The sequence below is a fragment of the Alligator mississippiensis genome, chromosome 12, assembly GCF_030867095.1.
Source record: "Alligator mississippiensis isolate rAllMis1 chromosome 12, rAllMis1, whole genome shotgun sequence".
NCBI lineage: Eukaryota > Metazoa > Chordata > Crocodylia > Alligatoridae > Alligator > Alligator mississippiensis.
In genome coordinates, this window is record NC_081835.1 from 59898671 (window position 1) to 59909859 (window position 11189).

The 11189-nt window shown below is 51.0% G+C and overlaps 1 protein-coding gene and 1 long non-coding RNA gene across 2 annotated transcripts in view; one reads left to right on the top strand and one right to left on the bottom strand.

Moving 5' to 3' along the window:
• Positions 1 to 4897, bottom strand: part of RAPGEF1 (Rap guanine nucleotide exchange factor 1) — a 112595-nt gene extending 107698 nt beyond the window's left edge. The window contains exon 1 of the mRNA XM_059715626.1: positions 4751 to 4897. Within this exon, the coding sequence (XP_059571609.1) occupies positions 4751 to 4775 (25 nt within the window). The 5' untranslated portion in view covers positions 4776 to 4897. The remainder of the gene's footprint in view (positions 1 to 4750) is intronic.
• A 138-nt stretch (positions 4898 to 5035) lies between these two features.
• On the top strand, positions 5036 to 8073 carry LOC109286545 (uncharacterized). Its single transcript, XR_002094616.2, has 3 exons — positions 5036 to 5671; positions 6350 to 6420; positions 7739 to 8073. It is a non-coding gene; the product is annotated as an uncharacterized LOC109286545 (long non-coding RNA).
• The last annotated feature ends 3116 nt before the right edge of the window (positions 8074 to 11189 follow it).

Consider the following 11189-nt stretch of genomic DNA (forward strand, 5'->3'; position numbering starts at 1 on the left):
TAACACCTGTCAAGCCTACACCCTACCTCTTTAAAAAAATGTTAAACCCCCCCATTCTTTATGCTGATCTCTGCAAAGCGTCAAGTCACGATGCTCACCCCATGCCTACAGTGTGCCTCCAAGCAAAACTCAGCCTGGCTTTTCCTTAAATACAAACTTAATTAACTCAGATCTTGCCAGCTTGTGAGCATCATTCAAGAAAGACTGCAGGAGCCACCAGAAGTGTCAATGCTGGACTATGTCAGATGCATAGTCCTCCAGATAATGGACTGAGTCTTTAGAAAGATGCAGGTAGGAGAAAGAGATTAATCTTCCGTTTCCAAGACATTTCTCCAGAAGATTACTTGGTTTGAAAACCACTAACCTGGAAAAGGGACATTTATGTTGTTCAAATGCACAAGTTCTAATCAACTCAAAAGTCTTCTCTGGTATCTGAGAACATGGTACAGTGATGGAAACATGACTAGAGGGAGACATCTCTCTGCCCAGTAACTCCACTTAAAACTTAGGAAAGCAAAGGAAAAAATATGGAAGACTACATAGATGTGAAAATAAGGACTCCAGGTGGGATAATTTCCAGACTGACAGAATGATCATGTCATGATTAGAGGCAGAAGAGTCCATGACAATTAGAAATTTACCTTTCAAGGTATCTAATAGACAAGAAATAATGTACTGCATACAAAGTTTCCACCAGGATGTACCAATGTGTGTCAGTTGTATTCTATCGTACCTTTTTTCTTTAACCATTTTCCACGAGAATAAAAGCTTTCTTAGGATTTCCCACAGAAGTTTATACAGAGAGCTTAAAATGGAGGAGGACTTCAGAGATCGACTCAAGTACTTATAAGAAAGAGCTTAAGACAATAGCATTTACTGTGAAAACGTGTTTGCCCTTGGCTGCTGAAGTGAAATAAAGCTACCTGCCTGCCCACCAGATAATTCAGGATATGATACCAGGCGACTTGTGTGTGTGTGTATATATATCCTCATGACGTGGCTACTGAAAAGGCAAGTTTGAAGATGGAGCCGGAGAGCTTCCTAAGCTATTGTAAGGCCAGGAATTTCAGTGCACATGAAAGATAAAGGTAGCTCAGCATCCAGTTTCATTCAAACAACTGAAATCTACTTTTGCTAATAAGATGCGCTATCCATTGGACCTCGATCACAGAAGCGTCTTCTCCTTTGAGCAAAGATCTGCTTGCATCCAAATGCTCTCTTTCTCTCCATAGATCTGAAGGATGCAGAACAGTCCAGCTCCCTGGAGTGTGCAGTCCACCAGGTAAACAGGTTCAGGAATTGAGTTATTACTGCGGTAACAAGCAACCCAAGCCGTCTACAGTCTTCTCTGCTCTTCCGCAGACACTTCACTCTGGACTTAGGACTGCAGCACTAACTAGGGTCAGTGGGGCAGGTTGAAACAGCATAGTGTGGACGATGGCACTCTTTCTGAAACACTTGCAACAGACTCCACATAAATAAAAACTAAAACAATGGTGGGAACTACTGGAAATATTTATTTGAAAGGGAAGACTGAAAGCAGCAAACACCACCTGCCTATAAGTTCATCATGGGGCACAGAAGGGAGTTGGTGAGGCTTTACTCACCAAGGCGCCCCTGGGGGTTACAAGAAATAATGGCCACAAGCTAGCAGAGAGCAGATTTAGACTGGATATTAGGAAGAGCTTCTTTACAGTTCGAGTGGCCAAAGTCTGGAACGGGCTCCCAAGGGAGGTGGTGCTCTCCCCTACCCTCGGGGTCTTCAAGAAGAGGTTAGATAGGCATCTAGCTGGGGTCATCTAAACCCAGCTCTCTTTCCTGCCTATGCAGGGGGTCGGACTCGATGATCTATTGAGGTCCCTTCCGACCCTAACATCTATGAATCTATGAATCTGAGAAAGGAAGAGACCAGTAACTAACGTGCATGCTCTTATCTGCTAGGGGATTGCTAGAAGGCTTTGCTTTCCTGAAGTATTGGAGGGTTACTAGACTTCGCTCTAAGATACACGGGGAATCTAATGCCAGTAAAAAACTGAATGAATCTTGTGCTGTGCTGCTGTATGAAACCCCCTTGACCCCTGGACAGCGATCCAAATTGCTTTATAGCGACCCTTCTCACTGATTAAGCAGTAACACTGACAGGCTCCAAAGACAGCCTTGGCCACTCTTTGTTGATGGACATGATAGCTGTTATTACCTATTACCATTTCTTACTGGTTTTCATTAAGTGCCGACAATGCGTTATAGCTTGAGGGCTCACAGAGTAGAGAACAACTCCATGTCCCTGACAGAAGAAGGACCTCCTGGGATCCAACCCCTGAAGGTAAGAAATGCTTGTTGTTCCCTAGCCTTGTTGGACGGTCGTTATTATAGATAATTAGAAAGTCATTCAAAACAGATGCCAGCTTTGGAGCTACCCAAAAATCACTCCTTATCTGTCAGCATCATATTTCATTTGCAACATAAACGGAAAATGTCATATCCTCTTCTTTTTACAATCATCTAGACCACAGGCCTTGTGGCACTTGCATGGCTCAAACTGGCATCGCACACTTTGGGGAGAAAGGCTCCAGTTGCTTATAACCTCACAGCATACAGATCTTGGGTAACGCTACCGCTTGAACTCCCTGCGTCACGCGCACACGTCTACACCCAATCCAGGTCACTCAGGGTATACTTTACTGAATCATCTGGCCTTTAGCTCCTCTTGGTTTGACTGGGGGGGGGGGGGGGGGGATGTAAATGAACAGCTGAAGGAGGACTGTTTCACAGACAGTCTCCATTACTCAGCAAACTGTCACCAGGAGGCACGTCTCCCACAGGCAATGTCCTCAACACCACCGCCCGGAAAGCTTCACCCACAGCCTCCTCTTAACCACGCAACGTGGGGACAGATACTTCCCCATGTTCTTCCGTGGAAGCCATGCAACGCCCTTAGGGGCAGGCTCATGGCTTGCACATAGCAGAGGAGTTTTGTAGCGCATGTTCGGCCTCCCTGTTTCCCGTTTGTTGAGCAGCATCACACGTGCGTCTCCTGGAGCTGGATTCATTTTCCCTAGTTTGAACTCCTCCTGCCGCTTGGTTGTATTTACTACTCTGGCGGCGTTATTTACCGCACACGAGTAAACAAAGTGTGATTGCTTGTAGATACGCCGTTAGTTACCCGCACCGATGCTTGCGAGCGCTGCGTTCAGCTCCGACGCTAGGCAAGCGGGGAAGCCTTTGAAGCCGTTCCCACATTTACGAATGTCCCGAACGCACTCTCAGTCGTACCTCATTACGAGCTTATAGAATGACCAGATGTACTCTCGGACTAACGAGCGTTTAAAAGGTATATCCGGGATCCCCCCAGTGAAGTACTCTGCCCCACTGGGATCAATGGGGAAAATCGGACAAGGGTTAACACGCGGCACTTGGGGAAAAGCACCTGTCCTACGAGGCGACGCGTGCTTGTTAGACGGTCGCTTGGTGCAGAGGGCTGGAAACGTGCCCGTGTACCAGACTCGGAAGCTGCTGCCAGGCAACAAGGCCACGCCAGCGCCGCGGCGGGACGAGGCGGACAAGAAGCCGGATCCGGGGGCGTTGCAGGGACCCGGAGCAGGGATCGCGGCCACCTACACGCACCTGGCTGCAGGGGGGTTATTCCCGTTTCACCTCCGGGGTCGGGACCGCTAAACACGACGCACCCACACGCTACTCTGCAAACACAGTGTACACCATCCATGCGTGCAGTGCACACCACACGTGTTACATACCATGCACTACACACGCATCAGACACGCATGCAGTACATGCCATGCCACACGCACTGGACACACACCCCACAAACACACTATGCACCGCAGAGTACATGCCACATACCTCACAAACACACTACATGCCATACACACACTAGACACCCCCCCACACTTTGCACCACACAAGCAGAGTACATGCCACACCCCCCCGCAACCACACCACACACCATACATGCATGTATTATGCGCCACGTGCACAAGACACCCCACAAACACACTGTGCCATACACACACTTAATACACGCCACACAAACACACTTTGCACCATATGCACGCACAGTACCTGCCACATGTACTACAGACAGACACGCACCCTGCAAACACACTACCCACCATACACGCACATGCCGCACACCCCATGCACTACAGGTGCACACATACTACCTGCCACACACTACAGAAACACACCCCCCTTAAACACACTACACACCATACAGATGCACGCACGCCCCACAAACACACTACGCACCATACGTGCACCACACACACACCACAGACACTCCCTACACACCACACCCGCACATGCCACGGGCACTATGGATGCACACATGCCCCACAGACACACCGCACCCCCGCAAACATACACAATATGCCACACTACCGAAACACCCCCCTTAAACATACGACACACCGCACCCGCACGACAGCTGCACACGCACCCGGCAAACACACCGCACAGTACACACCGTGCACCACGTGCACTATAGACGCGCACCCCGCGCACCGCACACACACACACGGGACGTGCGACACACACCGCTGAAACACACTGCGCACTGTACACACACACACGCAGAGTACATGCGACGCACACCACAGAAGCACACACTACACACACCCACACACACTATACACCCCCCCACCACACACACACACACACACACACACACACACACACACACACACAGCGGGCCCCGCCGCCCGCAGGCCGCGCACCCGCCGCCGCCGCTCACCTGCTTTCTCGACCTTGCCGGACATGTCTAGCGGCGGCGCGGGGCCGGGCCGGGCCGGGCCGGGCCGGGCTGCGATGGCGGCGCTCAGGCCCAGCCCAGCGGGCGGGAGGGCGCGAGCGGCCGGGCCGGGCCGGGCCCTCCCCAGCTCCGCGGCGCTGCCGGCCGCGCTGCTCCGCCGCCGCCGCCGCCGCCGCCGCCACTGCGGGATCCGCCAGCGCCGCCCCCCGCCCTCCCGCCCGCCCACAGCGCCCCCTGCCGGCCCGCCCGCCGCCCGCCCCACCCGTGCCGACCACGTGGGAGCGCCTCTGCTCCGGCTCCGCGGCCGCCCCTCACTGAGCTGGGCCCAGGGAGGGAAGGAGGCGCGCTGCAAAGCCCGGCCGGGCCGTGGGGGCTGCCAGCATGGCAGAGGGCCTGCGCTGCAGCAGCATTAGTCACCGCCTGCCTACGCTTCCTTCATCCCAAGCATGGCACAGCCCTGGGCTGAGGGGGCACGAAGGCCGGATCTTTGTGCGCAGTTTGGTTGCTGACCCGTGAGGGCGAACCGGCTTGGCATGGTCCAGCTGATGGGCACAACTGTGTTTAAAAAGTGTCTTTCAGGAGCAGCTGCAGGGGACGTCGGAGGGGAAACCAGCAAGGCAGGAGGGTCTGGGTCCACTGGAGAGAGCGGATCTGCAGGCCCAGAAACGTCGAGCCCGAGGAAGGCATTACAATGCAACGGTTGTCTGTGCGTGCCGGGGACAGCGCACACCCCTCCCGCACAACGCTGCATTTTACTCGGTAGTAAGCATCCACGCGGCTAGGACTAGCTCTCCGATGCTAGCCGCCTCCAATCAACGAATGGGGAATAATCCCATTTAGTACAACACATTGCCATCGGGGGAGCCAAGGGCTTGATGGAACCTTAAGACTAATCAACTTCAGGTGAGGCAACGAGGCCCATAAATTACAGACGTCTGAGCCCCCGCGCAGATATCCTCATCCCATGGCGGTGCATTAAAGGCTTCTGAAGGACAGCTTCACCACTGTGCTTTAACTCCGGCACGTAGTCATCACACTTTAGTGGCCCCGCCATCGCTTCCCCGCCCACATACACCTCAGGAGTGGAACCGGGTCCTGCCTCAGTGGCAGCAGGAGAAAGAGTTCACGGGTGCAGAGGAGATGCCCGGTGCTGAGCACCGCTCAGCGTCCAGTCTGGATCCTATCCTTATAGAAGACGTCAAGCAAACGCCCAGTTCATTGCACTGGAAGCAGGAACAGGGCCTCAGCTTACACAAGTTCCCATCGATTTTGAGCCTACATTGGGCACTTGTATTATCTTCCCAGCCATACTAGCGTAGGTCGAGGGTAGATCGATAAAGTCCCTTGGAGCTCGGCTGGACTCCCACTGAGATCAGACTCATGAAGAAAAAGGGACAGTTTAATGCACGAGATCAGAAACTGTCCTTTTTTTCTTCATGAGTAATAAGATCCATCTGCTGGAACTAGGATCTGCAAGAGCAACAGAAAAATAACTTGCCTGAACACGCATCTGTGTTCAAGTGCTTAAGTATTCCTACACCAAATACTAACCTGCATGCACTCCTATTTGTTTGCACTCAGGAACCAGTGACATCAGTAAATCCCAAGGATTGAAATGCAAGGAAGAGAAACTCTGGCATCCTCTCGTGGAGGTAAGTGGAGTATGACACAGCCCGTAGACATGGGTGATTCAGTGCGAGAGAGCACCGCTGTGCTGTGGGATTCATAATGTTTCTTAGCCAAAGACAAACCGCTCTGTGCATTTCAAAAGACGCAAACTTCACACTTCTGTTTGCTGGGGATTTTACCCAGTAGGTCGAGCTACCTCCTCGGGTCAGATCAGGCATTTTTAGTAAAGTGATATGCTTTTTTTAGGCCCCAAATTTCACACACCTTAAAAGTGGCCCACCAAATCCCTGGCTCTGCTGCTTTCCAATACTGATCAGGTGACTGAATTACATGCATTTCTAACGCTGCTGCACTCGCAGGCCATTCTGTGAGGAAGTCCAGCATGGGAATGGATATAGCTTTCATTCCCAGTCACACTCTCCTGCTCCCAAAAGTGAGAGATTAACAGATTTAATATAATTACTTTCTATGACAAAAATTTGCTGGTGGTACTTAAAGTTGAACTGAAAAATGTTCTGGTAGTACTTAAGGTTGCATCGGTTTAAATTGGTGGTACACAATCTGACAGAGTTTGGGAGCTGCTGCCATAAAGTATTAGCTGTCCACAGCCTCCCAATCTGTGGTGGGGGTCCCCTGCCAGGGACATCCCTGGACCTGCCAACCTGGGAGAGACTTTTTTTTTTGGTTTCCTCCCTTTAACTGTACTGAATGGCACTGATTCTGCAGGGAACAGGAATAAAAGTTATTCAACACGTACTGGAGTCAGTGACATGAGCACATCTAATTTCTGTAAATGCTGTACCTACACAGGAAGCAGCCTATTAAGTAAAAAGGTACTAATCCTACACAGTCCCCTTTTCAGAGTCAGGCAAAGGAAAAGAGGCAGTGGGGGGTGTAAAATGGGAACAGAGCAGTTACTAAGCAGGGTGTTTGTTTTCCACTAAGCTTCTGGATTTAAAAAGACCAATTCTTCACACGGTGTGGTACACACCGGGCCGAATGCAACTCTCAGGAGTTGCACTGTGCAAAACTTTGCATTTCCACATATCCTATTGAGTAGGTCACGCTGAACTTCTTGGCACTGAATAAACCTTCTGTTATAGACTACGTGTCTCAGTATCAGGGGTGAGGGGAGAACTGGGGCTTTAAGACTACACAGCAGGGCTTTTCTTCCACTAAGACATGCCACAAGAGCAAGGGGTGGAAAGGCATCCTGCAGGGACACTTCAGTTGTAAATAGTGGGGCAAGAAATCATGAGGGCGATCGGTCCTGCCAAGACTTGACACTGTTGGGGTGATGCTGGAGTTTACTCAGGGGTTTTCATGTGCTGCTTTTTCAAGCAGTGACCCACTACTCTCCCAAACGGTGCAGCAGCTAGCCGTGCACAAGGGACTGACAGCATCAATTTTGAAACAGCCTGGGAGAGGAGAGGATTTCTCTCTGGAGATCCCTTCATCACTGGGAGGAGTACACAGGAGCCAAACATTTGAGGACACTTTGCCAGCTCTCATCAACCATCCTGAACCAGCCACCCCAATTGATTCTGCTACACACTTGTCTATCTGTAATGACAGCCACTACAGAAGGTTAATAGACAATAAACTGTAGCCTAACAAGGTCGTTTCCTGAAATGATTCGCTGATCGTTACGTATGACCTACTAGATAGGGGAAATTGTGCAAGAAATACCAAAGCACTGAGAGGCCGGAAGCCGAAAGAGTGCTCCTGCCCTCTTGTGAGCATTCAGTGTATGCAGGTGTGGGATTTTTTTAAATTCTAATCCCATATACGCAGTCTTTGCCTGCTCTTCTCTGTTGTGTGTTCTGGGATAATGCTGTCTCTCCTGGTGCAACATTTTGAGAACATCCTGTCATCTGCTGTGGAAAGGGCAGTGAGGGCTTATGGCTGAATACAGCAGCTCAAGTTGGCCACGGCAGGCACGTTAGGGTGCAACTACAACAGTGTAGTCAAATATAATCCCATAAGGATTTAGGGAGCCACTGGCAGGATGTTCTCAGTGTTTTAAGGTTGTTTTGCAGAAGCAAGGACTCCCACTGGAGTGCTTACAGGAACAAGGATGGCCACAGAGAGGGGGCTGGCAGGATTTACAGAGAAAGACTGGTTACTACTGGTTGCTCTAATCACAGCTTCTGTAGGAACAAATCACTCTGTACAAAGACCTGACAGTGTGCCTATGCATCCAAGAGCCCAATGACACCCGACTGGCATAATCCGTCCTCCTGACTGTACTCAGTAGCTCAGGACAAGGGATGAAGAAGATTCCCAGCCAGTAAGAAATGGAAAAGCGACATTAGCTGAGGAAATATTGGATGAACATCCTGAGACGAGTCAGCACAGCTCCTTTGAGTCCAGGGGCATTGCACAGTTTTAACATGGAGGTGGGGAGGGCAAGAACCAGGGCTGGGAGTATAGGGTAGGTGTACGGGGATAAAGGCCATTTACCGGGCAAGGAACAGTGGCTATGAATTGGGATGGAACAAGGACACGGTGTAGGAGGGGAGATAGGAGCAGAAGGAAAAAGGTGGGAGTAGGCAAGGACACAAGGTTCTGTGCTAGTCCCATGGAAAAAGATAGCATGTGATCACATCATTAAAGTCTGTATCAGATGAGTACGGGTGAGGGAAAATTCAGGGTACAGGGATAACTGTAACGTTGGCATTTGATCACTTTGAAGCGGTCAGTCAGCTTTGCAGCTCCAGCAACACTCTTTTACTGAGTTGTTACTAGTGGAAAGAGCTGTGAGGCCTTGACTGAAACCTGGGCCCTGCTATCCCAGCTGTTCTACAAACAGTGACAAACTGTCCTTGACCTGAAGAGCTTACAGTTGAGGCAGAAAGCAACCCAGAGAAGACAAGGGACTTTTGCAACAACAACAACAACAACAAAAAAAGGTGCAAAGCAGCTATTTGGTAGAGCCAGAGTCAGACCTTCCCTCTCCTGAATCTCACTGTAGCTAACTCACTGTGCTGTACACCAGTATTTCTCAACCCGTGGGTTGCAATCCGAAAGTGGGTCACAAGAATACATGAAAGGGCCGTGAACAAACTTTAAAATTAGATCAACAAATTTTAAAAATGGATTCTCTTTTAAAGGAGAAAAACGTGGGAAACAGTGGGTTTTCCCTTGCAGCCTGGCAGAGCTCCAGCCTGCAAGGGGCTGCTTGGCCCCCCCCCCCCCCCCCCCCCGTGTCCCACACACCCACCCCCTGCACCACGTACTGGGGGCAGGGGGCAGTGAGTCAGGAGTGAGGGGCACTGGCAGGGTCAGGGGCTGTTTTGCACTTAAACTATTTACTGGGTCTGGACTGGCCATCAATGTTTACAAAGAGTCCAGAGTCCAGAGGAGAGCCACGCACACGATTAGAGGTCAGGAGAACAGGCCTTATGCAGAGAGGTTGAGAGCCATGGGACTCTCCAGCCTGGAGAAGTGCAGGCTCAGGGGGCACTTGGTGGCAGCCTATAAGTACATCAGGGGTGTGCATCAGGACCTGGGAGAACGTCTGTTCACCAGGGCACCCCAAGGGAAGACACAAGGGTCACAAACTGCTGGAAGATGGTTTTAAACTAGACATAAGGAAAAACTTCTTTACCGTCTGAGTCTCCAGAGTCTGGAGTAGACTCCCCCTAGAAGTGGTGCAAGCACCTACCCTGGACACGTTCAAGAAACACCTGGCTGGCTCTGGCCCTGAGGCAGGGGGCTGGACCGGATGATCTCGCAAGGTCCCTTCCAGCCCCAATGTCTATGAAATCTCTGAAATGAGTCCCGGAACAAAAAAGGTTGAGCACCACTGCTGCAGACCAATGGTTCTCAACCTTGTTTGCATCCAGACCCATCTGTAAACATTGATGACTGGTCCTGACCCAGTCCCCCTCACTCCCAACACACTGCCCCCTGCCCCAGGCTTCAGCCCCGCAGTGTGTGAGGCCAGGGGTGGGCGTAGGGGCAGGGGACCCAAGCAGCCCCTCGCAGGCTGGAGCTCTGCCAGCCTGTGAGGAAAAAGCCAAGGTTTCCTACATTTTTCTCCTTTGAAGGAAAATCCATTTTTGAAGTTTGTTCGTGACCCTTTCATATGTTCTTGCGCCCCACTTTTGGGTCACGACCCACAGGTTGAGAAACGCTGCTGTAGACTATGCTGCCTCTACTTGATGCCCCGCTATAGGCCCTGGAAGGAGAATGGTGCGTGCTATTTTTTCAACACAGGACCCAATCCCATAGTCCTTTACTTGGCCTACTTCATCATAAAATCAGCAGGAATTTCCCCCCCGAGTAACCAGACCCTAGTGCATCCCATAATGGTGCTTAATAAAGGCCAGGCACACTTTTTTGCAGGTACAGTGAAGGTTTTGCCTCTAGAGGGCAGCACAGTCTGCCACATCGGCGCTACAAACCAGCACCAAACTGCTCCTCCAGCCAAAGCGCTTGTGTCCAGGGGGCTTCATAGAGAAGGGAGCAGAACTGAGCCCACATCCACGTCGCTGCATGCAGAAGCACCACGCTGCTCCCACCTCCGTTTCACTCTCTAATTCTGATTTTGAGCTAACACGTCTTCTCTTAAAAGCGAAGGGCGTTCCAGAGGCTTGCTCATTCCAAGTGCGTGGAGTCATCTTGGCAGGGTTTTTTGGTGGTTGAAAAAACACGTTGTTTTCCTCCCGTGCACCCTGTCGCTTTGCCCCAGTTCTGGCTTGCATAAATGCAACACAAGCCTAAACCTGGTTCCAAATGCAGGATGCCAGCCAGAACAGACATACCCCTGTGATCCCTGCATACCGGT